The sequence below is a fragment of the Heterodontus francisci genome, chromosome 4 (genome assembly GCF_036365525.1).
Source record: "Heterodontus francisci isolate sHetFra1 chromosome 4, sHetFra1.hap1, whole genome shotgun sequence".
Lineage (NCBI taxonomy): Eukaryota > Metazoa > Chordata > Chondrichthyes > Heterodontiformes > Heterodontidae > Heterodontus > Heterodontus francisci.
This window is the reverse complement of record NC_090374.1, coordinates 157,227,743-157,253,887: the sequence shown is the minus strand read 5'-3', so window position 1 is coordinate 157,253,887 and position 26,145 is coordinate 157,227,743. Positions and strand designations below refer to the sequence as shown.

The 26,145-nt window shown below is 41.2% G+C and overlaps 1 protein-coding gene across 1 annotated transcript in view; it reads right to left on the bottom strand.

The window, feature by feature from the left end:
• Positions 1–18,077: 18,077 nt before the first annotated feature.
• snapc3 (small nuclear RNA activating complex, polypeptide 3) overlaps positions 18,078–26,145 on the bottom strand; it is a 60,545-nt gene continuing 52,477 nt past the window's right edge. The window contains exons 8-9 of the mRNA XM_068030432.1: positions 22,858–22,965; positions 18,078–20,353 (exon numbers count right to left, since the gene is read on the bottom strand). Of these exons, the coding sequence (XP_067886533.1) occupies positions 20,206–20,353; positions 22,858–22,965 (256 nt within the window). The 3' untranslated portion in view covers positions 18,078–20,205. The remainder of the gene's footprint in view (positions 20,354–22,857; positions 22,966–26,145) is intronic.

The window sequence follows — 26,145 nt, the reverse complement described above, 5'->3', positions numbered from 1 at the left end:
CCTGTACAAGCGGGACAGTCTACATCTGAACCAGAGGGGGACTAACATCCTTGCTGGTGGGTTTGCTAGTGCTGTTGGGAGGAGTTTAAACTAATTTGTCAGGGGGAGGGGATGCAGACTCCTAGCAGAATAGGGACACAGCTAAACACAGGAAAGCGAACAAGTCAGAGGGAATACAGCGGAGGTCAGTTTCAAGGGAGTAAGACCAGGATGGAAGGCCTCTACTTTAATGCCAGAAGTATTGCAGGTAAAACGGATGAGTTAAGGGCAATGATTGACACATGGAATTGTGATATAGTAGCCATCACGGAGACATGGTTGAGGGAGGGGCAGGATTGGCAGCTCAATATCCCGGGATATAGAATCTTCAGGCGAGACAGAGGAGGGGGTAAAAGAGGAGGGGGCATTGCAATATTAGTTAAGGAGTCAGTTACTGCAGTAAGGCGAGATGATATCTTGGAGGGGGCATCAAATGAAGCTTTATGGGTAGAGTTTAGGAATAAAAAAGGGACAGCCACATTGCTAGGTGTTTATTATAGACCCCCAGATAGTCAGCGGGAAATTGAGGAGCAAATATGTGCACAATTTGCAGAGGTGTGTAAAAATAATAGGGTAATTATATTAGGTGATTTCAACTTTCCCAACATTAATTGGGATAGTCATCATGTTAAGGGCTTAGATGGAGTGGAGTTCTTAAAATGTATACAGGAAAACTTTTTAGCTTAATATGTAGAGGATCCAACAAGGGAGGGTGCAGTGCTGGACCTAATTCTGGGGAATGAAGCCGGACAGGTGGTTGATGTGTTGGTCGGGGAGCATTTTGGTGATAGCAACCACAACATGGTACAATTTAAACTTATTATGGAGAAAGAAATAGACAAGTTGCAAAAAAAAGGTTTTGGATTGGGGGAGAGCGAATTTTAGTAAAAGAAGACAGGATCTGACCAAGGTTGACTGTAAAGAGTTACTTGTCGGGAAATCTACAGAAGAGCAGTGGGGGGCATTCAAAAAGGAACTGGGGAGGGTACAGGCCCAACATGTTCCCTCTAGGGTAATAGATAGGAGCAACAAGCCCAGAGAACCATGGATGAACAGAAACATTCAGGGTACGATGAGAAGGAAAAGAGAGGCTTTTAGCAAATACAAGGAGAGCAAATCAATGGAAGCATTCGTGGAATACAGAACGTGGAGGATGGAGCTTATAAAGCAATTAGAAGAGCAAAGAGGGGATATGAGAAAGCTCTGGTCGGTAAAAGTAGGGAAAATCCCAAGATATTCTATAATTATATCAATGGGAAGAGGATAACCAGGGAAAGTAGGACCTAAAATAAAAACAAGAAATGCTGGAACCACTCAGCAGGTCTGGCAGCATCTGTGGATCTGCTGCCAGACCTGCTGAGTGGTTCCAGCATTTCTTGTTTTTATTTCAGATTTCCAGCATCCGCAGTATTTTGCTTTTATTAAAGAGTAGGACCTATTAGGGACCAAGGGGGAAAATTTGTGGGTGGAGCCAGAGGACATTGGTATAAACTTCACATCTGTCTTCACCCAAGAGAAAGAGGATGTAGATATGGAACTTAGAGAGAGAGAGAGACTGAGGTTCTTCAGCAAATTGTCATAGGGAGTGACAAGGTATTGGAGGTTTTGGAAGGCTTAGAAGTGGACAAATCTCCAGGTCCGGACAATTTGTGTCCCAGGATGCTGTGGGAGGCGAGGGTGGAGATTGCAGGGGCTCTGACCCTAATTTTTAATTCTTCTCTGGCCACGGGGGAGGTGCCAGAGGACTGGAGAACAGCTAATGTGGTCCCACTATTAAAGAAAGGTTGTAGAGATAAGCCAGGGAACTATAGACCAGTGAGTCTCATGTCAGTGGTAGGGAAGCTATTGGAGAAAATTCTGAAGGAGAGAATCTATCACCACTTGGAGAGGCAAAATTTGATTAGGAATAGTCAGCATAGCTTTGTCAGAGGGAGGTCATGCCTAAAAAAATTTGATTGAACTTTTTGAGCATGTGACCAGGTGTGTAGATGAGGGTAGTGCAGTTGATGTCGTTTACATGGATTTCAGCAAAGCCTTTGACAAGGTCCCACATGGGAGACTTATCAAGAAAGCAAATGCACATGGGATACAAGGTAACCTGATAAGGTGGATTCAAAATTGGCTTAGCTGTAGGAGACAGAGAGTGATGACAGACAGCTGTTTTAGTGACTGGAAGCCAGTGTCCAGTGGCATACCACAGGGATCTGTGCTGGGTCTCCTATTGTTTGTCATTTATATAAACGACATAGATGACCATGTGGGGGGTAGGATCAGTAAGTTCGCGGATGATGCAAAGATTGGCTGAGTGGTTAACAGTGAGGTGGAGTGTCGTAGGTTACAGTAAGATATAGATGGGATGGTCAAATGGGCAGAAAAGTGGCAGATGGAATTTAATGCTGAAAAGTGTGAGGTGATACACTTTGGAAGGAGTAATGTGACACGGAAGTATTCAATGAATGGCCTGACACTGGGAAGTTCCGAGGAACAAAGGGACCTTGGCGTGTTTGTCCATAGATCTCTGAAGGCAGAAGGGCAGATTAATAGGGTGGTGAAAAAGGCACTTGCCTTTATCAATTGAGCGATAGATTACAAAAGCAAGGAGGTCATGTTGGAGTTGTACAGAACTTTGGTAAGGCCACAACTGGAGTATTATGTGCAATTCTGGTCGCCACATTATAGGAAGGATGTGATTGCATTGGAGGGGGTGCAGAGGCGATTCACCAGGATGTTGCCTGGGATGGAACATTTAAGCTATGAAGAGAGGTTGGATAGGCTTGGGTTATTTTCACTGGAGCAGAGAAGACTGAGGGGTGACCTGATCGAGGTGTACAAGATTATGAGGGGCATGGATAGGGAGCAGCTGTTCCCCTTAGTTGAAGGGTCAGTTACGAGGGGTCACAAGTTTAAGGTGAGGGGCGGGAGGTTTAAGGAGGATTTGAGGAAGAACTTTTTTACCCAGAGGGTGGTGACGATCTGGAATGCCCTGCCTGGGAGGGTGGTAGAGGCAGGTTGCCTCATATCCTTTAAAAAGTACCTGGATGAGCACTTGGCACGTAATAACATTCAAGGCTATGGGCCAAGTGCTGGCAAATGGAATTAGGTAGACAGGTGTTTTAATGCATCAGTGCATCCTCAACTGTCTAATTTGTCACACTGCTTGTCCGACCTCCAATATTAGATGCAGAAATTTCCTTCAACCAAATATGGGGACGATTAAAGTTGTCATCTTTGGTCCCACCTTTTTTTTCCCCATCCACACTTTTCCATTTGTTGTAACTGTCTTATGAACGCAACCTTAATGTGTTTCACTCAGAGAAGAGTTTCTGACTACGTATCTGCACCATCATCAAGACTTGTCTACTTCCACCTTTGTATCATAATGACCCAGACCCTGCTGCAACTCATCTGCTGAAACCTCATCCATGCCTTTGTTACATCTAGGCTTGATTATTTCAAAGATCTCCTGGCCAGTCTCCCATCTTCCATCCTACGTAAACTTGTGTTCTTCCAAAGCTCTGCTACCCTATCTTGATCTACTCCAAATCTCATTCACACTGCCCCTATGCTTGCTGACCTTCACTGGCTCCCTGGCTGACAATGCCCTAATTTTTAAATCCTCATTCTTGTTTTCAAATCCTTCCTCCTCCAGCCCTGCAAGTCTTTGAGATGCCTATGCTCCTCCAGGTCTGGACTCTTAAGCATCCCCAATTTTAATTGCTCCACCATTGGCAGCCATGCCTGGGCCCTTTAACTTTGGAATTGCCTCCCTAAAACACTCTTCTCTCTCAAGATTCTCTTTAACACCTCTTTGTTCAAACTTTTGGTCGTCTCCTATAACTGTCAAAAATGTTTTGATATCACTTTTTTTAAGCACCTTGGGAAGTTTTCGTGTTAAATACACAATACAAGTTTTTGTTAAATTGAGGAACAACAATGGAACTTGTACACAGGTTGCAAGAACTACAGAATAGTAAAAATGGGATATTTCAATTATCCCAAAATAGACTGAAGTGGCAGTGTAAATGGCAAAGTGGGCGGGGGGGGGGGGGGGGGGGTGGTGCAGGAGGAATTTCTGAAATGGGCACAAGGAACCTCCAAACTCCACACAGGCAGTACCCGGAATTGAACCCAGGTCGCTGGAGCTGTGAGGCTGCGGTGCTAACCACTGTGCCACCCCGTTATGGAAAAAGGACAAGCAACAATCAAGCATAACAATAGATAAGAGGGATAGCTTCAGTGAGTTGAAAAGGGAAATGGCCAGAAAGATTAGAATCAAAAATTAGTAGAGCGAACAGTAATTGAACAATGAGAGGAATTCAAAGAGAAGTTGGTTCAGGTACAGAAGCGACATGTTCCCACATGGAGGAAAGGCTAGAGCTTACTGGATGACTAAAGATATAGAGATTAAAATGAGGGAAAAAAAGGATACTAATGACAAATGTAAGGTTCATAATACAATAGAGAAGGGAGCTGAATATAGAAAGTACAGGGGAGGTCTATAAAGGAATAGGAGGGTCAAAGTGTATGAGAATAAAAAATGTGAAATTGTCCATTTTGGCAGGAAGAATAAAAAAGCATTAACTAAATGGTGAGCGATTGCAAAGCTCAGATGCAGAGGGATCTGCGTGTCCTGGTGCATGAACCGCAAAAGGTTAGTATGCAGATACAGCAAGTAATTAGGCAAGTGTTACAACCGACTGCTCAAGTCAAAGCCCCCAATCAAAATATTCGATTTGGATTGTGGTGGGAGAAACACTGTTGATTCAATCCCATCCTTCCATAGATCACTGAACAGATCATTGTAAATTTTCCAAATTAAAGACCACAGGCAAATTGACCATCTATTAACCCCCAAATGAGGCGAATGAAACCAGGTGTCTTTAGATCAACAAATTAACTGTTTAATTAGAAAAACAATTATTAAACACTAAGATATATTTAAAATAGAAGCAATAGTGTCCTTGCATATTTATGCTCCTGCTGAAATGAAATCTGAGAGTTAGAGCAATCTGTTTCCACTATAAGCCAGTTCAAAATTAAATTGTAACATTGTATCTCTCGATCTTTGGTCCACAGTGGCTGTATCCCGGCAACGAGAATGCATTCTTTGACTCAGTCGCTGGAGCTTGTTGCCTTAAAACAGTACTGTTCCTTTTCCAGCCTTAACGGCACACCGCATTCTTCCCAGAAAAAAAACTGCAGGATCATTAAAAAAAGCTAACAGAATATTATCATTTATTGTGAAGGGAATTGAAAACAAAAGTAGGAATGTTATGCTTCAGTTATATAGGGCATTGGTGAGACCACATCTGGAGTACGGTGTACAGTATTGGTCTCTTTATGTAAGGAAGGATGTAAGTATGTTGGAAGCAGTAGTATATATAAATGATTTGGAGGAAAATGTAGCTGGTCCGATTAGTAAGTTTGCGGACAACACAAAGGTTGGTGGAGTTGCGGTTAGTGACGAGGATTGTCAGAGGATACAGCAGGATATAGATCGGTTGGAGACTTGGGCGGAGAAATGGCAGATGGAGTTTAACCCGGACAAATGTGAGGTAATACATTTTGGAAGGTCTAATGCAGGTGGAACGTATACAGTAAATGGCAGAACCCTTAGGAATATTGACGGGCAGAGAGATCTGGGCGTACAGGTCTTGACAAATACATGAATAGGATGGGAATAGAGGGATATGGTCCCCGAAAGTGCAGAAGGTTTTAGTTTAGGCAGGCATCAAGATCGATGCAGGCTTGGAGGGCCGAATGGCCTGTTCCTGTGCTGTACTGTTCTTTGTTCAGTTCAGAGAACATTTACTAGACTAATACCGGAATGGGCGGGTTGTCTTATGAGGAAAGGTTGGACAGGCTAGGCTTGTTTCCACAGGAGTTTATAAGATTAAGAGGCAACTCGATTGAAACATAAAAAATCCTGAGGGGTTTTGAAAGGGTAGATGTGGAAAGGACGTTCCCTCTTGTGGGAGAGTCTAGAAGTAGGAGTCACTGTTTAAAAATAAGGGGTCACCCATTTCAGACAGAGATGAGGAGAATTTTTTTCTGTCATAGGGTCGTGAGTCTTTGGAACTCTGTTCCTCAAAAGGCGGTGGAAGCAGAGTCTTTGAATATTTTTTTTAAGGTGGAGGTAGATAGGAAGTTGATAAGCAAGGAGGTGAAAGGTTATCAGGAGTAGGCGGGTATGTGGAGTTGAGGTTACAATCAGATCAGCCACAATCTTGTTGAATGGTAGAGCAGGCTCAAGGGGCCCAGTGGCCTACTACTCCTATGGAAAATAACACTACTGCATCAGTCTAACAAGTTTCTCCAAGAAAGATGATTAACTAGGCTTTGTGTAGTGAATCTTGCCCACAAGGAATTGGATTGTCCCAAAAAATTTCTCACATTTCAGCCAGCAGAGAGCTTCAAATATAACCCCTCTATACAAGAAGGGGTGGGGGTGGAGGCAGAAAACAGGTAACTATAGGCCAGTTAACTTGAGGTCTGTCGTGGGGAAGGTGTTAGGAAGTAGCATGATGGCATGGCACTGTCAGACTCGACGACCCATCCACTGAATTTGGTGCTCAAGGGTGTGAGTAAATGAAAGGGGTTGTTATTTTGATGGTTGTCGACAAGAAAAAGCAAGTGGGTGGAATTGGGCTTGGGAAAGGTGAGCAGAGTTGGTTCATGTTCGGGCAACGGAGCGCCATCACCATTGCACACTGTTTTCCCACCAAAACGGCTTCATGGGCAAAGTCTCTCAATTGCAGGCACAAAGACTGTGCTGCAGGCACTGAACACTGGCGTGGCTGAAGTCCAACCTACGCACACAGAGACCTGCAATTTCTTTTTCCCTTCAGGGAAAGCCTCAAGATAAAAAAAAAGTCATTTAAAGGGGAAAGCTCCAGCCAAGGATTCTTGCAGACCAATAATTTCGCACTACCAAATAGCCATCAATGAATTAGAAAGCCTTCTCCATGAATTCCAACTTTTCAGGCAACACATGGAATTCTATTTCTTGGAACTTGCTGGACAAACAAGTGATCAAAATAAAAATCGCAATTGGCAACGAGGGGCTGCATCGTATTAACACCTAGGGATTATCTGAAGTGGACCAGAAGGAGCAGCGAGACACTGGACTACACTGGAGGGCCAGCTAGAGGTCAAGATTAATTTTCAAATTCATCGTCTTGAACTAATGGCATACAGGCAGCAATTGAAGGAGTCCTTCGATCAATTTGTAAGCAGATGCCATGAAAAAGGACAGGTCTGATTTTTTGGAAGTGAGGTTATATGAAAGGATCTTGGAATTGGTCATTGCATCTACCCTGATCGAAGCTTTTCAGGAAGAGCTACTAGACAAAGAAAAAGAGTATTATAGAAAGTCTCCTGAGAGAGGACATGAAATTTGAGGCCATTGGCGCAAGTAGACAGTGTACACAAGCACTTGGAACAATGCCCATAGGTGAGGTAACAAGATCACCTCAGCAAGGCAAGATTTGTGGCAAGTGCAGGCTGGCCCACCAAGAAATTGTCCCATTTACGTGGACAATTGCAAGGTGTGTGGCAAGAAAGAGCACAGAGAAAGGCTGTGTAAGAGGTTTAGTACTGTAAAAATGGCCAGAAATCACAGGCCACAACATGACGAGACAATCACCACCTTGTGAGAGGAACAGGGATACAGTCAGAAGAGGTCAATCCAAACACAGACATGTCCAGGAGATCGACGCGGACATATGTAACAGAGACCACTGATGGTGAGCAACCTTTGCAGAGAGTAACAATTGCCCACTAGATGGACTCGGTTACTCAGCAGGAAGCATTCCTGAAGCATTTGCCCAGAGAAAGCTTGACAGCACAAACTGAGACTCAGGATCAATACATTGGCAAGTGCAAATATTTCGCTGCTGAGTACTGAAAAACATGTACCTGGCAAGATGGGTAGCCATGATGCAACCTACAAACATAAAACTCACTATATACAATGGTACCCCACTCAAATGTATGGGATCACTAAAGCTGGAATGTAGGTATAGAAATTCTGTGGTCACAGCAAACATTCATTGTCAATGTGAACAGTTCAGAAGTTGCAGGGCTACTGCCATCTAGTAAGCTTCAAATTGTGACACGCTGTCAAAGACAGATGTCCAAAACAAGTGTGATCCCAGTGAATCTGTCCAAGACTCACAACAAATGTACCTGGATTGTTCTGATACAGTGGAAAGTTTCAAAGGAGTAGCCACTTAACATCCAAAAGATGATACCCTTCCTTCTATAGATCCACCAAGGAAATGCAGCATCCCTATTAAGGACAAACTCCAAGCCGAACTGGATACTATGGAAGAAGCAAGGAATTATCAGGCAGGTTCAGCAGCACATGGATTGGAGCAGTTCCAGAACAGCGGTGATGATAAAAAATGGCAACATCAGGGTATGCTTAGATCTTAGAAGGCTGAATCAGACATTAAAACAATGTCCTCATAAAATTCCCACCTTGGCGGAGCTTAATCCAAAATTTTCAAAGGTTAGATTCTTTTCCCAGACTGATGCAAAGTATAGATACTGGTCAGTCCATCTCTCTGAAAGTTTGCAAGAGTTAAGTACTTTCAGTACTCCATTTGGGAGATCTTGTTTGTTGTGCCTACCGTTTGCCTCATCCATAAGCCAGGATTTATTTCAGCACCATATGGGATGATATCATGGAGAATGTTCTAGGGTGTGTCTGTATTGGTGACAATATAGCGGTGATGGGCAGCACAAAAGAGGAGCATGACAGTAACCTGCACATCCTCATGCAAACAGTCAGAAAGGCAGGCCTTGTATTCAACTGCAAGGCATGTGCCGTGAACACTGATCACATAATTTTTTCCAGTTGCATTTACACAGATGCAGGCATAAAACTGAATCCCGGCTAAGTAAAGGCGATCCAGTCCATGCCAAATCCACAAGACAAGGAAGGCTTATGGAGATGCCTTGGTCCATTTAATTTCCTAGCTCCTACATTTAAAATTTTGCAGAGTCTTCATCTCTTATGCAAACTCCCTAAAAAGGATATACCTTATCTGTGGCATGAGGATCACCAACATGCATTTGATTTGTTGAAGCAATTACTATTGACAGAGGCATGTTTACAGTATAAATGACCAGAATAAGGACACCGTGCTTGAAGTAGATACTTCGTTGAACAGTTTGGAGCATGCTTATCCAAGATGATCATCCGATAGCTTTTGGATCAAAAAGCTTGTTGCTTACACAGACAAGTTATTCCAACTTAAAAAGGGAAACACTAGCTCTGGTGTCTGCAATCTCACACATCTTTTTGGGAAGCATTTCGTAGTCGAGACAGATTAGAAACCACTCGCCAGTCCGCCACTCCATCAACAAAGTGCAATATGACTGCAAGGTCAGATAAAAGCCTGGGAATCTTATGGTGACCTTAGACACTCTTAGCAGACTACCCGATACTAGAAATGTGAAGACATTCCATTAGACATTCAGTCTGACAAAGTCGAGATAGAATTGAAAGATGTATACCAGATAGTTTTGATGCGGTTCAGACAAAGGAAGTGTGAGGAACTACAGGGAAACATTGAGACCCCCAATCTTAATGGAGCTATGGCAACTCATTGACAAAGGATGGCCTGACACAATACAAGTTCCTGCAGAACGTAAAATCTTTTGGCCATACCGAGATGAGTTGGGCATTTCTAGTGGCGTGATCTTCAAGGGAAGGCAGGTGTCAATTCCACAATCACTTCGCCTTGACCTTTGTTTGCAGTTGCACCTAGGTCATATGGGTATAGAGAAATCTACAAGGCTTGCATGCAAAACTGTCTGCTGGCCGGGAATTAACAATGAAATTGAGTGAAGAGAACGGGCATGATGCATGCCAAAAGCATCAGTCAAGCCAACATACAGGGTCTCTATCAAAAGGTGAAGACTACATTTTGCTAACTGAACATTTCTCCAAGTTCCCCATAATGTGGCAATTGAGGGACATTTCGAGCCAATCAGTTGTTAACACTACTAGCACAATATTCAGCTTATTTGGCCCTCCAGAGGAAAGAATATAGGACAATGGACTGCAATATACCGGCAAACTGTTATATGTGTAAGAAAGGGGCAGTGAACACGTCACATCTTCACCACATCACCCAGGTCAAAACGCCTAGCTGAAAGAACAGTAAACAGTCAAATCACTGATTGTGATGTGTCAAGAAACAAAGATCTATGTGTAGCCATGGTACACTTAAGGGCAACACCAATCAGCATAGGATTACCATCACGTGTGGAAATTATACTTGAAAGACAAATTAAGACAACTCTACTAAATCATCACTTCATGGAATCTTCATCAATAAAGGAAAAACTGATAGAGTCAAGAGAAGATGAAAGCCATGCATGACAAACACGCAGGTGTGGAACTTCTACTGTTCCATCCGCAGGAGGGAACGCAGTTTCCCACTGAGGTGTCCAAAATCTGCATTGAACCAAGATTGTAAGAAGTTGCCACCCCTAATGGAGTACTACTAAAGGAGAAAACGATGTCATCTTAAGGAACTAGATAACAACATTGTGCCTGACAACCCTATTGCTTTGAGAACATGTTCACATTCCAACCCCCCCGAACACAGTAAAGTGACAAATGTAATGCTCAAGTACAAGTTGACAAGTGTAGTTCTCAACCAAGCTACAGTGACAAGATCAGTTTTCTATCATGTACGTAGTTTATCTTTTGTGTATTTCCATTTTAGGAAAGGGGGATGTTGTGATATTACTAACAGTCTGAGTACTTCACACATCACCACAGGAAGTGACATCAACCAACACGTGCAAACTCAATTAGAGTTGTGTTGGCTCTCTAGTCACACATGTATTATAGAGCTCTCTTCTAAACCCATTGCTTCATAATATTGGACCCACTCTTTGACTACCTTCCAAGTCAAGATTACTTGGTACCTAATTGCTGAAGAAAGCAATAACATAGCAGATTGTGGTTAGTATAAATGGATACTTCCCCATGGCCATTCCTAACGTATACTTCAAAATGCTGAACGGCCAATACAAGACCTAAAGCCTCCATTTCAATAGTGGAGTACTTATTTTGGTACTTATTCAGTTTTCTAGAGAAATAACTGATCAGTTGTTCCATACTAGCATCATCATCCTGGAATAACACTGCTCCTACCCCCACATCACTGGCATCAATAGCTATTTTAAGGGGTTGCTAAAATTTGGTGCTACTAGGACAGGGTCATTTGTTAAAATGGCCTTTAATTTTTTTCAAATGCAATTTGACATGATTCTGTCCACTTAACCTTAACGTTGCTCTTTAACAAGTTCGTCAGTGGAGTAACTAATGTACTGAAGTTAGGAATGAACTTTCGGTAGAACCCATATATCACTAGGAATCGTAGTGTCTCCTTTTTTGTCTTGGGGACTAGAAAGTCTATTAACGCCTGAAACCTTAGTTGCTCTAGGCAACACTTGACTTTGACCCTGAAGATGCCCCAAAATAGGTGATTCAGCCTTGGCAAACTAGCTCTTTGCTAAGTTTATTACCAAATTGGCTTTCTCTAACTTGAACAGAGCCTTTAAGTGTTCAACATGATCTTCCCAAATGTCACTGTATACCAATATGTCATCAATGTACACAACACAGATGCTTAGTGTTACGATCGAGGTGGGGAGTGCACGGTCTTTTCTAGTTTCACTTCTCCACAGGTCACAAATATTTTTTAAATGTTTACCCAGTTACCGATGCGGATAATCATATACTCTACTCTTTACCTTAGAATAAAATACACCAACCAGGTTCCTTTACTAAACAACAAAATTATCAGATTATATTAAAAAAAAACTTAAGCAGTAATGAAGCAAAACAGTAACAGTATTGAATATGAAAGCTCCCTTTTTAAATTCCTCATACACAAACTCATACACACTGGAAAAAAATACAGAAATTCTCTCTGCAGAGGTCTGTTACAAAAAGACAAAAAAAGAATACTTTGGCCAAATACTTGCAAATTCTTGAAGAAAAAAGGATATAGAAAGATGTCAGTTGTCCCTTTTTGGTCTGGCATCCCAAATATGCATAGATGGCTGTAACTGGGATCTTTCTAGAGCGGTTCTTTTCAGGCAACATTGAGTATCAGTTTGGCAGGCTTTCTAGGAGAAATGTGGCACCGAGTTTCTGGCAAGCTTTTCAGCAGAAATGCAGCATCAGTTTCTCTATTTCTTACACTTGATTCTCAGCAAGTTCTGAGAGATGGAAGAGGGTGAGCTGATGGTGGTTGCTCTCTTGGCTGGTTTTCTCCAACTTTCTTCAAAACAGTTCACACCCCAATACACTGTCCAAACTGAAACAAAAAACAATTATCTCAAGAGTCAAGCCTCCTGATCCCTATGAATCTTGACTTGCCACTTCTTTGTAAACATCTTCCCCAAGTCACCAAGATTTCTGTTGTTTATTGCTTAAAGCACATGACTTCCAGCAAGGTTGTTTTTAAACATCTCAGTATCCTTTCAATGAACTAACAACAAAGCAAAATTCAGCTATGAAATCTTCAGCCTTCCAATGAATCTATCTCCACAATTTAAACATAAGTCCGCAAAAGCAAATACTTAACAAAAAATATAGAAGCACTTTTGTAACATTAGTCCAGCAATCACTTGGTTGGTCAATCTTTGAAATGTGGCCAGTGCATTTTTCATACCAAATGACATGACCTTACACCGAAATAGGCCATCTTGGATCACGAGGGCAGTCAAGGGAGCTTGTCACTATCCTTTCAGCAAATTGATCTTGCTAATGAAGGCTGAATTCCCCACTCTGTCAATACAGTTCTCAAGTCATGGGATTGGATAAGAATCCATTTTAATTACTGCATTGACTTTCCGATAATCAATACAGAATCTTTTGGAACTGTCTGGCTTTGGTAACAGCACAACGTGAGAACTCCAGCTATTATGACTGGGTTCAATTATATCATTCTTTAGCATATACTGAACCTCTTTTCTGACCTGAGCCAATTTATCAGGATTGAGTAGATAAGGGTTCTGTTTAATCATTGTAGTTGTCCCTACATCAATCCCATGTCCACCTGGCTTATCTGCACATACTGCTTTAACTTTTTAACAGCTTAACAATGTCATTTTTATGGTGCGTAGAAATTGAGTGTAGAACTATATCTAAACTTTCTAACACTTAAGTTTGCCAGTTTCACCATAGTGTATTCAATGAGAGTTCTCGGCCTCTGCTTCTTCATTCAGCTCATTAAAAGTCACACTATCCTTATCCTCATTTCATTTGGCTTACAGTTACTGACTGACGATATTCATGGTCATATTGTCTCTTCAACATGCTCATGTGGCACACTCTTTGACTTTTCCATCGGTCTTTGTTACTAACCAAATAGTTCACCTCACTGAGTTGCCTCGTCATGAAGTAAGGTCCACTGAACCAAGCTTTCAACAGTTCCCCAAGCAAAGGCAACAAAACTAGCACCTTGTCTCTAGGTTGAAAACTCCATGCCTTAGCTGTTCTTTCCGCAGGGTTTTCATTACATGCTGAGAAAACTTGAGATGCTCTCTCGTCAACTCAAGCTCAGAGTCTGTCTTGAAACATAGTTTAAGAGGGTAGTTTCCTCTTCCTATGCTAAAAAGCTCTCCTTAATGAGCTTATAGGGACCCCTAACCTCATGCTTAAATACCATTTCGAATGAACTGAAACCAGTAGGCTTATTTGGTATGCCCCTGGTGGCAAATAATAAAAATATCCCCTTATCCCAATCATGGGGACACTCAAAACAATAGACCTTAATCATACTCTTTAGGCTTTGGTGACATCTTTCCAATGCACTTCATGACTGTGGATGACAAGCAGACAACTTGAGTTGTCTCACTCCTAAGTTACTCATGACCTCTTGAAAAACCCCGTACATGAAATTTGTCCAACTGAATTTCTTTTGGCAGCCTATAAATAGTGAAAAACTGAATCAACCCCTCAATCATAACTTGCACTGTGATCCTTTTTGGGAACAGAGTGGACAAATCCATGATGGTTAGGAGAAACTTGTGACCTGACTTAGTCGTAAGGGGCCGACACAATCCACTAGAACCCTACTAAACGGTTCGTCAAAAGCAGGAATCATTAATGGGGCTGGCTTAATCGAAGGCTGTGGCTTCCCAATCATCTGAGATGTGCGACATGTCTTACAGAAGCCAACCACATCCCTGTGCAGCTTCAGCCAGTAAAAGTGCATTATTACCCTGGCCTGTGTCTTCCGAATATCCAAAAGACCTGCTGCTGGAATCGCATGGACAATTCTCAAAATTTCTCTGTGGTACCTCAGGGGAAAACAACTCAATGAACTATAACCCAATACTCATCAGCAGGCCTCTGGGGAGGTCCCCACTTTCTCATTAGAATGTCATTCTTAACATAATAGCATTCAGGGACTTTCTCAGCCTCCATCACAAAACACTGTTTGAGGTATTTTCTTGAAATCAGGGTCTGCCTGTTGCACCTCAAAGACGATCTGCTAAACAATTCAGCCTTGCTACTCAAATTCCTGAAAAAGGTTTCAGCCAGCCAGACATCCAGCATGTCCTTTATAACTACTGGCTCCTTTTCATCTTGTGTAACCATATGACCCTGGGATATCTAGTCACTACATAATCTGGGAATATTCCAGGAAATTCTTCCTGCAAAACTTTAGTTTCAGCAACCTCAACTGGCATTTCCGAAACTAGTGGAGACAGCGACACCTTAACCGCAACTGTCATTTCCGAGCAACAGATTTACCCCTTTAATATGCAAATCAGGGATAACTCCCACTGTGACAGGGCCGATGACTAAATTACGTTATAAATTAACCTCCCTCATTGCCCTGCACTAGGACTTTTGCATTCATTGAATTATTTGGGGGGAAAATCTAAGCGGAACAACTGATTTGCCTGCCTTACCATATGGATGTAAGGACATCTTGCCATTGAACATAAAACTTCTATAACCTTCAAGGACCTGATTTAATTCATCAGCACAGGGGAGAACACCTCTGCTCCTTATTCAAATCACCAAAGCCACTTGCTCGTCAGCAGCACCTCCTACTGGGGCATCTTTTTCAGGATAGACTTTCAGTAAATCCACCAGCTACCAGTTTGCCTTTTAACTTCCAGCATTCTGATTTTATATGCCCTCTTTTATTACAAAAATAACACGTTGGTCCTTTTGACTCAACCCTAATTTCCTGATTACCTTTCTTACTACTCTGAGGATTGCCTGTATCCTCTCCTTTACCCTCTCACTGAAACCAAATTTCTTTGTTATCAGCGTCCCTATCTCTTCAACTTCTGAAAGTTTCCAAACTAGGGCCTGTAACTACTGCTTTTGTAGGTGAATTTGTAATCATCTGCCATTGGCACAGTGGTTAGCACCGCAGCCTCACAGCTCCAGCGACCCGGGCTCAATTCTGGGTACTGCCTGAGTGGAGTTTGCAAGTTCTCTCTGTGTCTGCGTGGGTTTCCTCCGGGTGCTCCGGTTTCCTCCCACATGCCAAAGACTTGCTGGTTGATAGGTTAATTGGCCATTATAAATTGCCCCTAGTATAGGTAGGTGGTAGGGGAATATAGGGACAGGTGGGGATGTGGTAGGAATATGGAATTAGTATAGGATTTGTATAAATGGGTGGTTGACGGTCGGCACAGACTCGGTGGGCCTAAGGGCCTGTTTCAGTGCTGTATCTCTAAACTAAACTAAACCTTATTTCACCAACTTTACGTTGTTCCAGGTAGGACCTTATTCCTGAAATGACACTATTTTAAAATTCTTCCATTAGGACTACTTCCCTAAGGCTATCAAACGACATTTCCTTCTCTCTAGCAAATTCCATAAATGTCTGGTCCTGTTTCTTTATTAAAATCCTGAATTTTTGTCTGTAAGCCGCTGGTACCAACTCATATGCATTGAGACCTTCAGTTTTAAACATTTTACAGTCAGTTGGCTGTTCCTCCATGAGTGTTGGTGCTGAATATACCTCTAACACTTGTCCCAACAACACACTTTGCAATGAAATTGTCCAACTTTCTTTCGGCCTTGGCAACTTCAAAGCAAACCTTTCAAAGGACACAAAGTACATTGAAACTCCTCCTTCACTGAATTTAGGCACTAAGCCAATATTCCTTGCTAAATCAAAACCAAGACTTACATCAGATTCATCCTCAAACCTTCCTGCCACCTGCCCTGTTCGCGTAATCTAAGCTTTTCTTTGTCCAGTGCAGTTTTCCTAGCTTCTCTAAGTCTTTCTTTTTCTTCCCTTTCGAGTTCAAGTTTCCTCATTTCAAGTTGTAATTGTCTTGTCTTTTTCCCTTTCTTCTTTTACAGTTCCAGCTGTCTCATTTGTAACTGAATTCTGCCAACTCAATCTGCAAGCTCCCAAGATCACTCTTTCCTTCAAGGTTAAAATACCGAGACAACAATTTCTGCCTTTTTAGCTTCTGATTTTAAAACAACCCCCACTTGCTCTGCTCAGCCATGTTAAATCAGAAAGTTAAATCTTCTCCATCTCCACAACGGCTTAAGCGTTAAACGTAGACATGCTGACCTTTATGAGTACAGCAAAAGTAATTATAAAATCTTGTTTGTTTAAACTCTAGCAAATTCCAGTGCATCCATTTTACAGCCTCTGAAATTGTATGCCAGATGAGCCCCCAATTTGTTACGACCTGTAACTTTAAAAACAAGAGATATGAACTTCCCAGACCGATTAAAGGATAACAAGATTTCACGTGTTAAGACTTTTACTATAACTAAATTAATAATCAACATTAACTAAACAGCACTTAGTAGGTAGCTAATACACTAAATTACAGAGAAAGGTATTTCCCCTTAACATACTTAAATAACCCCACACATTTGTACGTTACAGTTTTCTCAGCAAAAAGGTATCCTTGCAGTTAAAAGTCCCAAACTCCACCCAGTTGCAATGGATTGGATCTTCCAGCATCCTTAAAAAAGCCAATGTCCTCTTTGCTCACTTCTTCTGAGCACCCTCAACTGGTCTTCTGTTAATAAGGCAATCTCTGGAGATCCTGTTGGTCTTTTCTCCTTCACAAACCACGAGCCTTCCAACCAGGTTCAAATCTTAGCAGCTGTTCACTGAGAGCAGTTGTTTTCTCTCTCTCTTCCGAGGTTGCCACTGCTGGCTTTCGTGTATCAGAAGTCAATAGTCGTTCGCCTTTTTCAATATTCAGAGTCCAGAAATCTGGCCAAAGTAAAATCACCTGGACCTTCCTTTGTTTCCAGGTGTTAGCAATTGCAACTCAAGTTTGCAATTTAAAAGCCCCTATCTCCCTCTTTACGATCTGAGAGTCTGGGACAGTGAACCCCGTTGTCCTTCAGGTGTTACAACCTTGCACTCTGCTTTCAAAAGGGCCTTTGATCTGGGTTTCATATGTTCACAGAAACCAAAAACCCAGCTCGTTTCTGGGCAAACTTAATGTAGGTCATACATCTCCTCCAAATCCATCTTACACTGCATTAAATATCACAGATTTTAAAACAATCATACTACAAAGTCCAGTGTTCATAATAATTGCATGGCACGAATGTTACTTGCCAGTTAGCAGTCTGGATGTTGTCCAGGTCTTGCTGGAAGCAGGCATGGACTGATTCATTATCTGAGGAATTGCGAATGGGGCTGAACTCTCCAGATTTATAGTCCATACCTTTGGATTTCTAGTCCAGTGACATAACTGCTCCACCACCATGGCCAGTCTGCAAATGCCAAACACTTATGTCCAAAATAGTGTTTCCAAATCAAAATGCAGAAGCAAGAAAGTGGTAAACAATTAGTCAATAAATTACATACATCCAGGCAGAAAATACTGTGCGAAAAGTGATATTCCGCAGTACCATATTCCGCCATTAGGCAGAGCTCAGATACCTGCATTATAGCAACTGGGGAATGAGGCCACAAAAAAACCTGCCAAGCTTCTCCAAAGTTTCAAGAAAACCACATAAATGGAAGGTTAAAAAACACACACAGCCATTTCAAATTCAAGTTTTTTTGTATTCATGGAGATGATACCACAATTGAAAATAGCAGCCTCACTGAAGTTAGTGTAATACAATACAATTTAAAAAGGTAACATTTACAGAATGAAATTTACATCCAACAAGTAGCATAAAAAGAATGCAGCGGCAACACCCCATGGAAAATAATCTGTAACCCCGTCGTTAGGACTAGTCAGTCCAGTTGTGCAATACACATCATATTTCTAGGCTCATCTTTTATATTCTGTGGCTTTAATCAAATTCAGTCAGATAAGCCCACTCCCAACCTCCTGAAATAGTTCCCACCCCCTTCTGGGAGGGAGCAAAACAAAGCTATGCAACAATCTAAATTAAAGGATTGGATTCGAAAAGTTGTAGAGTACACCTTGAAGGAGCCATGATTGCACCTTGCACATTTGGAGAAGTGTTTTCCTAGTTGGACCCAACAAGTAAATCAGTTAGTTATGAATAAATGTTATTTTAGGACATAGTATGATCTGCCCACTGGGACATCTGTAGAAATGCCAGATGTGTTATTTTACTTTTCAGTGCTGAACATAGGGTCTTCAATTACATTTACTGGATTACATAACTACCAATAATAAAAGGCCGTAAGTCATTGGAGAAAGAAACATTAAAACTAACAGATGTTTTAATAAATTTTTAAATGCTGGTGCTCATTGGAGGTGAGGGATGCTGAGGGATAGAACACGTTCCATTTCAGGCACCCACCATCAATTAACACGCTCAGATCAGGCAATGCAGTTAGATGGACAGTACAGCTCATTACAAAAAGCAAAATACTGCAGCTGCTGGAAATCAAACAAACAGAAAATGCTGGAAATGCTCAGCAGGTCAGGCAGCATCAGTGGAGAGAGAAACAGAGTTAATGTTTCATGTCGTCACGTCATTAGAATTGGCAAAAGTTAGAAATGTAGTAGGTTTTAAGCAAATGAAAGATTGGGTGGCGGGGGGGCGGGAGAGAGGAGAAGAAAAACAAAAAGGGAAGTCTTTGACAGAATGGAGGGCAGGAGAGATCAAATGACAAAAGCTCAAGGAATAGCACCTCATCTTTCCACTTGGCACTTTTTTTTTTACTGGTTTGCTCCCCCCATCCTCGTTTCTTTCTTTGTGCTTGGATAGCTGCTTTTGGGCCATTTACACTTCAATCCAGACACACCTTTTGTTTCTTCACTTGGCTTTGTACCGTGAAACCTTGTCCTTTAATCTCTCCTGCCCTTCACCCTGTGACAGACCTTCCCCTTTGTTTTACTTCCCTCCTCTTCCCTCACTTGCTTAAAACCTTTTCTACCTTTTCCCAGTTCTAATGAAAGGTCATGACCTGAAACATTAACTCTGTTTCTCTAACCAGAGATGCTGCCTAACCTGCTGAATACAGCTTATTACTCTGCTTCAACTTCATCAGAACACAACCAACTGCATCAGAATAAAAAAAAATTATCGCCCAAGATAGATTAGCAATTGGTGCCAAATTCAGGAGTTTTGTGCTTATAGGCCCGTATCCACCAGGAACTGAGCCCAAACTCATTTCACATAAAGGCCAGTAGGCAAAAACTTCCATTCACACCAATCTGGGTTAGGTTTGAAGCCAGGTCCAAGAAGTGAAAGACCAGTGTCTGTTCCACAACACAACCTAGTTTCCACAATAAGATATTTTGAGACCACAAAATGAAACCCTCTGGAACAATGACAGACTATGAATGTGAGGGCCAAAGATGGAGGTCTGTGGAGCTGAGTATGACTGACTGTCACGTGAAACCACCACATAGGCATATCCCCAGCCAACATTATTCCATAAGACACAGCTATAGTTTAGCCAACTTCATAAATCTATTCAGCCTATTACTTAAAACAAGAAACTTTAAAATAGCGGGCTCCAAAGTGGTTTTGTCAATGATGAAAGTGGATATCCACGTACGATTAATCATTGTTCAGAGTTTCTTCACTTTCTTTGGAGTATACATGCGCCGTGGAATCTTCAGCACCATTCACAGTTGTAACAACTCAGTCAAAGCCTTTCCATCAATGTCAGTCAGACCTCAAGACAAATGGGACAAAATTTAACATCCAACAGGAAACTGACTTGGCCACTTTGACAGCTTTCAATTAAATATTCCTGGATCAACATAGGGATATGCAAGAAATTCTCCCATTTTATTGCCATCAGCATCATAGTGAAGCATTCTGAAACAAATGTCACAGAAGAAGCACGGGTCCTCAGGGGCAAAACTATCATTGTTGGTCACCCATCTGGAAGAAAATAATGCAATTTTTAAAAATCATATTTGGATGACAACAGCCATTTTCAATATCCCACAAAATTAGGATGAAACATGTCATCTGATCATCTTAATTCTGCCTATTCAACAATGGATTTTGTACACATTCTGCGCTGACCATTCTTTCTCCGATTCTCATCAATCAAACCTTCCTGATAGACACAGGCTCACCACCACACTGGTCAGATTGCCTACTTACTAAACTACAAATGGACTATATTTGATATTAGCGTGAAAGGGAAATGACATCAGCACAAGTTACATTTCACTTTTACAGTGATAAAGTACACCAAGTGATGCAGTATCACAATTGCTTTTCCAGCTTCGAATCTGTGCTTTATGTGATCAAAAATTTCTATACTGTTGCTAGTTCAGGTATTATATGAAATAGTTTTAGAAACTTCTGCCTTCATGTCACCTGTGGGTTACTACATTGCAAGCACCATGTTCTTGGTAACAGTACTTCTACAGAATAAATGCAACTGAACTTGTAGGTTGATGTGGGTTATAAATAGCAATACAGAAATATTGACAGCACTACAACCAAAAGCTGCCAACATTAGTTCAACCCCTGAGATCCATCAGCGATCTGTAACAAAACCAAGTCTGAGCTCTTTATTATTGATGAGTTTCATCATTTACCATTTAAATGAACAGAGATGATGATATTATCCTGATTGTACAAATGAAATTTAACCAGATAGTGGTCTCTTTCAACAGAATCTTGCAAAATGTTGTAAAGCATTTGACAGTATACCAAGATTATCATGGCATGCAACACGTCAACTGAATTACGGATATGTTTCATAAGGAGAGGAGTTTAAACCCAAGATGTCATCATGAATGATATCCTGTATGACCTTCAGAAATCTGCACACAAGCCTAAGAACAGATAGAATGAACGCATCTATGATAAAATTACTGATATTTGGTGACCTCAGCTGTGGCATATTCAATTTCTAAACCACTGAAAAATATTTTATTTTGCATATGTGAAAAATCTCATTTTAGAATTCTCTTGCTTGCTATTCAGAGGTGGATTTTAAAAAGAAACAGCCACCACAGCAGATGTTTTGCGGAAGTGCTCTGCCCACCTCCTCTTCACATATTTAGTTTGTTGATAAGCAATCTATACTTGTTTTTGATGGGATCTTCTCTGTGGTGTTGTTTAAAAAAATTTTGCAAGCAACTTTAAAGACTGACTGTGCGGCTACATGAATCAGAAACATGGTGGTCCAACAAACTCATCCAAAAGAAGCACAATAACTTCCAATGTAGATGCCTGCAGCAGCTCTTTAACATCAGACAGTTTAATAACTGGATGAATGAAAGCATACTTCAAAGAGCACAGATGCCAGATGTTTGTAACAGTCCGGAGAGAAGATGCAGCTATGGAGAACGCCTGACACAAGGATCCTTAAGCAGACATGGAATTGGAAGCCAGGAGGGAAGCGAGCTAGCAGCTGATCAGGAGGAATTCTATGGAACACAACAACCGTGCAGCTGTAGTGCATCCGCATTTACAGGAGCTGGATGTAAAAGCCCAAGACAGAATCGGATGGCGTGGATTAGTTACTGCCTTATGTGCCTCGGTGGCACAGGAAAAATTATAATGATCAATGAATGATGTCCTATGCCACAATAGTGTCCCTAACATCAGCTAAATCACATACACGTTTTCAAATTATTTCTTGGAGACAGTTATCTATTTTTATTGTTAACACTCCAGAGTGCATCGGCAAAGAGAACAGGGAAGAAAACTGCAACAATAAAACCTTTTAAGAACTGTGATCCAAAATTATCTTTGGTGGGGCCATTCCGGGTCAAACTGGTTCTAAAATGACAAAGTCAATAACATATTTGAACACTACTCTGGTTTGATAATCTGAGGCAGGCAGGCAGGTCTACATTACTGCAGGGAACCTTTGCTGACCAGATATATTGATAGGACAAGGCACTGGGAGCAGAGTCTCTCATGACAAGGGTGGTCCTAGCTGGACAAGCAGTGTGTTGGTAAGATGCATGATTGTAACTCATATAGACTTTGCAGCCTTGCCACTCCCACCCCCAAGACCCAACTCTTGCTAATTGTTCCTAAGTTCCATAGTAGAATGAAGGGTAGGTAGTTACTTAGATCTTAGAGTAGGTTAAAGGTTTGGCACAACATCGTGGGCCGAAGGGCCTGTACTGTTCTATGTTCTTCAGACATAAGTGGAGTGTATCCTCAAGGGGACAGTGTGCACTGCATTGTAGGCAAACAAACTTCATCCATGTGACGCTCTCAGCAGTTCAGTTTGAAGATTCTGAAGCAGAGGGAGGAGTTTCTGTGCATGTCAGATACAACTTGTTAAAAGGAAAATAAGCTGATTCACAAAGCAGAGGATTATTACTCCTTCCCACCTACCCAAACACTTCTGTGAAAAATAACAAAACATGGAGAGTCCTGAACACACAAAAATGCAGTACACTACCTACCGTACAATAAATAACTTGCAAACAGAACACTTCCGAGTCCACATCCAGGGTTTTTTGATCACACATGGGTACAAGGTTTTATCTAGGCAATCATCACGATGGACAATTCTGTGACAGCAAATAGATAAGTTAGTGCCTACATCAGTTCTGAACCCAACATAAAATTATAAAACACTATGCTCAGAGGGTAATGATACTACAAAGTACTTTGGTTTACAGTTACATTCTATATACTATATAATGAATGATGAAGGATATTTACACTTTCAATAAAAATACCTTACAAATTCCTTATATTTAGCATTATGGGTGTTGCAGTATTTAGCAGCATTTTAGAGCCGGAACGTATTATGCCAGAGTAGCAGGATACAAGTTCACTGAGAACTTCTCATTTCAGCTGTAAGTACAGAGGAGGTTCCAAATTCAAGTGCAGCACAAGTTAAGGGAGGAATAAAAAAAAAAGGAAAGTTACACTGGCCAATTCTCACTTCCTGCTCCCCCTTAGCTAAGTAAGGGATGGCACTGGCAGGGCAGTGAATGACAGCTTTCCTGGTGAGAAAACACCTTACAGACAAAAGACATTTCGATTGCTGTGACAGTATATTATAGCAGGGACTGCCTTTTTTGTGTAAAAACTAGTCTCTCTGGGTAAGAGAAAATATCAAATGGGACGGCAGAGTGGCTTTGTTCTGTATACAGTTTTTCAAACACTATCTCAAGCATTTCTATACTAAGCTCCCAACAAGGAGGCTGAGAGATTAATTCCCAGAGATGTCCACCTCTCAGATGATAAGTTATTTGCAAAAGTATGAGGACAGAAGGGAAGCTAATGCTTGACATATCCCAGTCTTAGAGTAGGGCACATAAATGAGGATAGACACTCTAGTGCTGTATGGAGGGAGAACTACTGTCAGAGGAGCTGTCCTTCAAATGAGATATTAAACCTTGGCTCTGTCTGTTCTTGTGACCATTACAGGTCCCATGGGATGACTACAATGGAAGAAATGCAGGGAGATTTCCTAGAGCTGGACAACATAACTCTCTCAACCAACACTACCAAAAGACCCAGATCAACTCAGGGATAACTAAACCTTGTAAACTCAAGGCTACAAAAAGACATCATCTGACAAACTGCAGTATATACGATGGCTCAGATTCTTGGAGAGTGAAGCTGCCATTGATTCTGCAGAGATCACTTCATTCATACTCAGGAGTGTCATCAACAGCATGAGGTCCATGAATCTCGAGTCCATGGCATTCATTACAGTAAAAGTGCTTTAAACTGCAATATACTACTAGGTATACAAGAATGGATGTTTTCAGTGTAAGCTAAACATTCCAAATAATTTTTAGAATGAGAAATGCAATAATTCCATTAATAAAACAAATTTGATCATTTGTAGCATTTGCAATAATTATTAGATGGTTTCTACACTGACAGAAAAATACATTTGTATTGCAGAAAAACAGATTAGTTAGTGCTGCACATTGCAGCCACACAGATATCAGAGATTTTGTGACATGCTTTGTTTCTCACCATTGTCTCAAAATCTGTCTTCTACTCACTTGTGCATGGACACAACAATTCTAAAATGTGAGTCAGTTAAAACAGATGTGCGCTTGGATTACTTATTTCATCCACAGGTGAAACGGAACATATCCGTTAAGGTATTTAGGTTACATTTAAGTATGGCACACCACTCAAAAACTCAGCTCAGAACCAACATTTTTAAAAAGCTTTGTAGCTGGTAAATCCTGGGCCTCAGATTTGCAGTTCAGCACTACTACAACACTTGTGTATTATTTGAACATATTTGTCTTTTCTCTCCTGACCCCTAAGAACTCACTTTATATCTGAACAAGAAGCAATTTTAGCTGAAGTTTTACTTCACCTCCAAAACAATCTACTTAAACTCCACTTGACATCTCAACATTAATGACCCAGGAAGTGTACATCTAGCATCAATAACAAATCAGTCTTGAACCAAAACTAACTTCACCTTGCTTTTCAGCAAGGTCTCCAAGGTTTATTCAGCACTTCTGCATGCTGCAGATCTCGCAATGCTGCTGCCCATTTACCACACTGTCTGTTACCCTTGTCCTGTAAAACAAAATTGGGCCCCCACCAGTCCCAAACCCCTACCTATGAACATTCTACACCAAGACAAAATGGTACATCCTGCCCAGAGACTGTTGCAGTTGCTCAAACAAAAAAGCCTGTAGTTTCTGTTTTAGGCACAACAGATAATAAAGATACAAATTGTGCCTAGAATTGCACTAATTTTAAGAAGTTTTTTTCTGGAAGTTTCACTCAAATATATTTGCATATCGCCAATGTAAAACCTGACATGAACTAGCGCAATTGGGAGTTTAGAACAGAATTTTTTTTCAATGTTTTGCTTTTTAGTCCACCACCTGTGGATAACCTGATTTTCAATAACTGAAAATGACTAAGAAAAACTATACAAAACCATTTATTATTCATATTGGTATAGTCAGTTTCTCAGTAATTAAAAAAATTATATTCAAAAGATTTTAAAATGTGCCGTTAGAGCCCTTACGCCTAAAAAAGGGTCAATTTTAAGAGCCTCTTCGGAATTCCACACATGGGCGCAACTCGCCAGAGTGATAAATTCAAGCTGGCGGTGTGACCAGTTTTGTGGGCAGGAACGATTTCTACAGCAATTTTTTTGAACTAGCACAAAAACTTGATTTGCACTGGACAAAATTTGCAATTGAAATTTCATGATCTTTTGCACTTGTTTGAATTGCGAAGAAAAAAAAGCACAAGCTAGCAGAAACTCCTGCCCATCATGATGAAAGGTCAAAGAGCCACATTTGAGCAACAAAAGGGTTACATCTGGCTTGTGAGCTGCGCGTTGGCCACCACTGGATTCATGATTCATTGGTCATTGATGGTATTAGCGCAATAGAGAAGGATGACCTAAGTTCAGGAGACCAGGATGTAGAAGCAGTTTGGATGGAGATGATAAATCATAAAGGCAAGAAGTCACTTGTGGGAGTGGTGTTCAGGCCACCTAACAATAACCACCCTGTAGGACTGAAAGGAAGAAATAATGCCAGCTTGTCAGAAAGGTACAGCGATAATTATGGGGGATTTTAACCTACATATAGACTGAAAAAATCTGATAGGCAGAAGTAACCTAGATGAGGAGTACATAGAATGTTTTCAGGACAATTTCTTGGAACAATACGTTCTGCAGCCAACCACAGAGCAAGTTATACTAGACCTGGTATTGTGCATGGAGATAGGATTAATTAACGATC